General features: G+C 55.1%; 1 protein-coding gene across 2 annotated transcripts; it reads right to left on the bottom strand.

Annotated features, from left to right (window-relative positions):
- On the bottom strand, nucleotides 1-5,592 carry CIB3 (calcium and integrin binding family member 3). 2 transcript variants are annotated; one of them, XM_025885633.2, is made up of 6 exons: nucleotides 5,542-5,592; nucleotides 5,304-5,338; nucleotides 3,514-3,625; nucleotides 2,416-2,563; nucleotides 1,349-1,544; nucleotides 17-127 (listed from the first exon to the last, which is right to left on the bottom strand). In XM_025885633.2, exons 1-6 carry the CDS (start codon nucleotides 5,590-5,592, stop codon nucleotides 106-108), a joined length of 564 nt encoding a protein of 187 aa, XP_025741418.2. In that variant the 3' UTR covers nucleotides 17-105. The 2 variants fall into 2 exon arrangements, 1 of the variants encoding a protein (XP_025741418.2); XR_012380827.1 differs by lacking the exons at nucleotides 1,349-1,544; nucleotides 3,514-3,625; nucleotides 5,304-5,338; nucleotides 5,542-5,592 and having other exon boundaries at nucleotides 1-127; nucleotides 2,416-2,555.
- Between the last annotated feature and the right edge of the window lie 493 nt (nucleotides 5,593-6,085).

Below are 6,085 nucleotides of genomic sequence, written 5' to 3' on the forward strand. Positions count from 1 at the left end.
TGACTCAGTGACGTGTGTTTATTCCCAGAACCCAGGGAGACCGGATTCCAGAGCGGAGTGAGGGGTCACCCCGTTCTCCTCTGACCCGGCTTCTCCATGGTGTGCTCAGATGCGGATGTGGAAGGTGCTGTGTGCAAAAAGAAATGGAGTCAGTCATCAGGCAGAGAGGGTGGCCTTCCTTCGTCCCCGCCCCACCTTCCTGAACTCTCCTGCAGTGAGTCCCTGAGACAGGCAAGGAACCACAGGGGGAGATGGATCCCCTCAAGAACCCCAGACTGTGGCCCCCCCTGGTCCCCACAGGGGTGGAAAGCACACCTCTTTGGATCTGAGTTGACACTCCGGCTCCACCCCAGACTTGCTGTGGGACTCTAAGTGAGTGCGTACCCCTTCCCGGGCTTCAGTTTACTCCTCTGTAAAATGGGGACAATAGCCATCCTTCCTGCATGGGGCTGTAGTGAGGGCTAAGGGGGCTAATGCACAGGGTGCTGTCGGCCAGAGATGCTGTCCTCGGTAGGGTTCATTCAATTGTCGTTATTCATGTCTCTGCCTGCTAGGAGACCAGCCACGCTTCTCCAGGGAGAGGAGGGGGGGCCCTCTGTGCACGTCAGGATGCCACCCATAATAACACCCACAACAGCAACCCCAGCACACAGATACTGAGCAGCTACTGTGTGCCAGGCGCTGCTCTAAAGTCTTTCCATGTACTAACTCGGGGGTCAGCCAACTTCTCCTGTAAAGAGCCAAATGGTTGATAGGTCCAACTTTGTGCAAGAACTCAGCTGGGCCTTGTAGCTCGAAAGCAACCATGGCTAATACATACACAAGCAGGCATGGCTGTATGCCAATAAAATCACCGATGGACACAGAAATTTGAATTTCACATCCACTTCATGTGTCATGGAGTATTATTGGTCTTTAATCTGTTCCCCGCCATTTAAGAAATGTAAAAACCATTCTTAGCCCACAGGAGGTACAAAAACAGGTGGCTGGCCACCCCCTGTATTAACTCGCTATCAGCCCGACTGTGGGGGCTCTGATTCTCCCCAGGACTGCCAAGTACAGTTGTACACCCTGTTCACTGCAAAATGTTCAGGCAAGAGAGGGCTGAAGACCAGCCATGTTCCATTCACCCAAAGAGCTGCGTCCACCCAAAGGGGTTGCCCATGGGGTCCCCAATTATCCCCATTCTAAAGATGCAGAGACTGAGGCCAGGAAGGCTGGGAAAGTTCTCTAAGGTCACAAATGAATGAACAGAGGAACTTTCACAAACGGAGCCTGCGAACTAGTTCTGTAGGAGCTGCGCTCAGACATGGAAATGGATTGTGCAAAGTGGCGAGGAGTGTCACACCTGAGGAAGTCGGGTGCCCGCAGGATCATGTTCTGGAAGTCTTCCAGGGAGAGCCGCCCATCATGGTCGCCATCGGCCTCATCTAGCACCTTCTCACACACCAGGCTCACCTCCTCAGCGCTCAGCTCCCCCCGCGTCAGCTTGGTCACTGTCTGCTCCAGGTCCCATGCACAAATGTAGCCGTCATTGTTAAAGTCTGTGCAGTGGGGTGGAGGGGATGTGGAGTGGGGGCACAGCGGGGCACAGGCAGGCTGGGCCTCTTGTCCCCATGTTACAGAGGAGGAAACTGAGGCACCGGAGAGATCCCAAGACCCCGGGGTAATGGCTGGGTCTTGCTTTGGAATTGGGCAGAGTCCGGCTGGGAGGTCATTCATTCACTCCACCAGTATTTATTGAGCACCTACTATGTGCCAGGCATATGTGACTGTTTCTCATCTATTCATTCAACAAGGATTTAGGGAGCGCCTACTATGTTCCAGGCACTGTGATAAAGTTTCGTTCATTTGACAGGTTTTTAGTGAGCACCTATTGTGTGCCAGGTGCTGTGATAAATTTTCATTCATTCGGTCAGTCAACAAGTGTTTATTGAGCACCTCCTTTTTGCCAGGCATGAGAGACAGATGGGGAAGGAAACAGGTAGTGTTGCTGCCCTCGGGTCTCATCAGAGATAATAAGAAATGAACGGATTATGAACAGAAATTAAGCAGCAGTGCTGCGTGCTGGGAGAGAACTGGGATGTGAGGTGGAGAGTGATGGAGGGTGGAAGCTGCTTTTGACCTAGACTTCAAGGTGAGCAGGAGTCAAGGGAAAGGTATTCCAGGCAGAGGGCACAGCAGAGGAGAAGGCCCGGAGGGAGTTAAGAGTTTGGTGTGCTGGAGTCAGAGGGAGGCCCGTGCGGCTGGAAAGAAGTGAGTGAGGGGATGAGGTCAGCAAGTACCAAGGTGGGGCGAAGCCCCCCGGGAAGACATCTGTGACGGCAGGGCAGCCCCTGGCCCCAGGCCTGGTCTTGTTTTCACTCCCCACCCCACCCCAGCCCACGCTCCCCCACCCCGGAGCCCTGCACGCACCATAAATTTTAAAAGCATAGTAGGCTTTGAGGTCGCGGGGAGCCATTTCGCTCATCACGGAAAACATGTCCAGGAAGTTGTCCAAGGTCATGTGCCCGTCCCCGTCCTCAGAGAACACCTGGGCAATCCTCTGGCGGAACGGGTTGTCCTGGGGACAGGAAGCAGAGAGGCCATCCCGGACCGGGGACTCAGGGCTCCATATGGAATCGCTCTCCGCACCCACCTTCCTGAAACCTTCAAGTACCCACCCCCCGCTTCAAACTTCCTCCCGCCCATGGTCCCGGGACAGGACTCCAGACAACTCTCGCTGCCCGTGTGGTCTGGGTGGCCGTGACCCCGCTTCTGGCTCCAGCTGCAGCCACGTGACCTGGTTGAGGCCCATCAGAGATCGCTCTCGACTGGCAACCGCGATCGGCTCTGGGGTAGGCAGGGTGACTCAAACTGGCCAATCAGAGGCTGCCCTTATGGCGACGGAGGGGCCTGCTTTACCCTGGTTGCCGAGCTGACAGGAGTCTGGGACCGCTGGGGCAGCCCCTTCGGACAGGCTGTCTGAGACCGAAGCCCCTTCCTGCCAAGGGGGAGCTGAGAGATGGAGGGAGACTCCTGAGCTCATCCACAGAAACCCTGCTTCCAGCCGTACCTGGCGCTAGCTCTGCACCCTGGAGTTTTTCCTCCTATGTTCCAATACATTTTGTCCCTCTCGAATGAGGTTTCTGTCCCTTGTGATAAAATAATGTCTGCTCAGTCACTCACCCCACAAGTCCCCTTTGGCAACACAAACTATGTGACGAACATCCAACTGAGAAGAACTTGCCTTTTTAGCGGCTCCTGCTATGAAAAGCAGAACTCACATTCCCTGAGTACCTGCCATGCAGGAGGCCCTGTGCCAAGCCCTTTACCTGCATTATCTCATGCCAGCGTTCCAACAACCCCGGCTTTGATTCCTGTCTCGGTCACAGCCTAGCTGTGTGACCATGACCAAGTGTCTTAAGCTCTCTGAACCTCACTTCTTTCATCTGTAAAATGCATCCACTTCATAGGAAGCAGGGGACATCCCTACTATTTTTTTCCCTGCCTGCCCCAAGGCCCCACGCATACCTTCAGCTCGGGCATGCTGCCGATGAGCTCGTAGGGCACCTTCACATCAGGACAGCTGGTATAGTCGAGGGGGACAAGCTGGGGAGCCAGGTCCTGGTAGCGATAGAAGAGCCTGGGGCAGAGGGGGAAACACCGGGAAGAGCTGGCAGATGGGATGGGGAGGACTTGTCCCGTTTCTCTCATTCTTGCAGCTGCTCACTACACATGGAAGGATCGTGGGTCCTCAAGAGTCATCAGCCCTGGGCTCCGTCCTCAAGCACACAGAGCCAAACATGGGCACGTCTACCCTCTGGGGGCAGGGCCAAAGTGGAGAGAGGGCCCCAGGGCTAGGGGAGACTCGAGTGGGGACATTGATACTGGGCTTTGAAGAGTGAGTAGGAGCTGACCAGGTAGGTGGCGATGGCAAAAGGGAGTGTGCTTAAGGTAAGATCATTTTACATCAAACATTCAGAGAATCCGAGTGAATCTCTGAATCTCTGGATATCCATCACATTGTTGGCCTCTGACTCTAAAGACTCCCCATTCTCACATTTTCCTTCTCTCACCCCATAAGGCGAGCGTTCCCTAAATGGGGCAGAGCAGAGACAAAAGGCCAATATTCAGGGTTTTTAATGCATGCAGGGCATTTTGCAAAACACCAAATGCCACCGACACCACCTAGATGGTGAGGCCAGCTCTCCACTCCAATGTCCTCACCTGCTGATGCCCTATCTTCACTGGGGGCATGAGAAGCACAGCCTTGTAGAGGGCATCCTTGGTGAGTCAGAGGTCCCCAAGCTGCTAGGGGCTGTTTCCGAGGGAAATGGGAGCCCCTGGGTCATATGATGGCTAGGAACTCAAGGAGCGGGTATCTGGAATTTCAGTCCTGACCACCCAGGTCCCTGTCTGGGCCCCCTCAGGGAATAGCCTGGGTTTGGGCTTCTGTATGGCCTTGAGCATGTCCCTCTTCCCCTCTAAGCTTGTTATTCTGCTGACAAACAAGAAGCTCAGGACCGACGAAATGTCAACCCTCAAACTCCTTGGAGCTCTGCCCATCTGCAGAGCTCAGGTCAGCCTCCCCTGCCCAAGCCTCAGTTTCCCCATCAGTAATCTGATCGTGATGGCCAGGGTGACCCTATGAGCTGTCCTCACCCAGACAATGGGGCTCACTGGTGAAAGGTGTGCCCATCAATAATGGATATCCCGTGCCCATACAATTGGGGCCTTGGCCCCTATCACTCTGTATCTGAACCCCGGCCAGCTTGGGTTTCACACCTCCAAGTTCATGGGTCAGGGCCTCTGGACAATGGCCCCATGAGCTGAGCAGTAATGTGGGATACCCCACTATGCCTCTCTCGCTCATGCCAGCGACCCGCAGCAGCCGCAGCCTGCCTACCCGCACCCTTACCTTGATGCCACCCCCACAACCCAGAGCTGACTCTAGCCTCTGCCCCCTGGTGCCCAGCCTCCAGTCCCAGCCTCTTCACACTGGCCTCAGGGGGATCTTTTTAACATGCTGATCTGTCTCCCCCACCACACACACACACCCCTCTCCCCGCTCACATACTCTCCATGGCTCCGCACAACCCTTGGGAGAAAGCCCAGGCTAATCAACCTAGAGACCGTGACAATATGACAAGATGTGGCTTCTCAGCCTCCCCATCTCTGCCTCCATCCACTGACCGTGCCCGCAATCCCTCCCTTTGTGTTTTAACCACCACGCAGCACTCAGTCCTGTCCAATTGCAAACATCCTCCAACAATGGAGAGAAAGTTATTACCAGGTCTTCCTCCCTTTCTGCCCAGACTGACCTCATGATTTCCTTCCTTGTGAAGAAGGTGCAGTCCTGCGGAGAGAGATGTTGGCTTGGCCCAGAGCCTGCCTCAGGGGCCTCCTCCCTCTCCCTCCCACTGCATGCCCATCCCTGCCTGATGCTGCACACAGAGCTGCACCAGGAACCCTTGCCAACTGCACACCCTGGACAAATGGTGCTGTCCCCACCTCTCAGGCAGGGAAACCAAGGCTGCCGAACCTGCCTATCACCCCTACCTGATATGCTTCCAGCTGCTCATGAGTGAAGACTGTCTGCTTGTTGCCCATGGTGAAGACCACTGCCAGGAGTCTGGGACAAGCTCCCAAAGCCCCCAGTCTCCTCAGGACCACACAGGTTGCCAGGCTGCAGCACACCAGCGTCTGGGCAAATGTCCCTGCCCTGGCTGTCACCTGCCCACCCGCCCTGTCACCCCCAGCCTGGTGAGATCAAGTTACAGCTGAGCTCTCTGGGCAACTGCCCGAGTATGTCCATGGCCACTCAGGACAAGAAGGACTGTAGGAGGTCACAGAACAGCAGACCACATCTGCCACAACTGGGTGAGGCTTGGGGGGGGTATGGGGCCCCTTCTGGAGACAGACAGGGTGATGGAGAGACTGCAAGCAGATCCCAGCTCAAATACTAGCTCTCTACCCACTAGCTGTGTGCCTTACACAAGTCACCTGACCCTCTCTAAGCCTTGTTTGTAAGATGGAAGTTATATTAGTACCTAACTCATTGAGTCGTCCTGAAGATCTAACGAGATCATTAATGCAACCAAAG

Source organism: Callorhinus ursinus, unplaced genomic scaffold (genome assembly GCF_003265705.2).
Source record: "Callorhinus ursinus isolate GAN/ISIS: 27379988/994484 unplaced genomic scaffold, GSC_fseal_2.0 scaffold15, whole genome shotgun sequence".
Classification (NCBI taxonomy): Eukaryota; Metazoa; Chordata; class Mammalia; order Carnivora; family Otariidae; genus Callorhinus; species Callorhinus ursinus.

Bases quoted from the DNA above. Each gene is read 5' to 3' on its own strand.
- CIB3 (XM_025885633.2), bottom strand. From the start codon at position 5,592: ATGGGCAACAAGCAGACAGTCTTCACTCATGAGCAGCTGGAAGCATAT. The intron at 2,564-3,513 runs GTATGCGTGGGG...TCCTGTCCCCAG, and splicing joins GCAGCATGCCCGAGCTGAAG to GACAACCCGTTCCGCCAGAG. The intron at 128-1,348 runs GTGTGACACTCC...TTTTGCACACAG, and splicing joins CGGGCACCCGACTTCCTCAG to CACCTTCCACATCCGCATCT.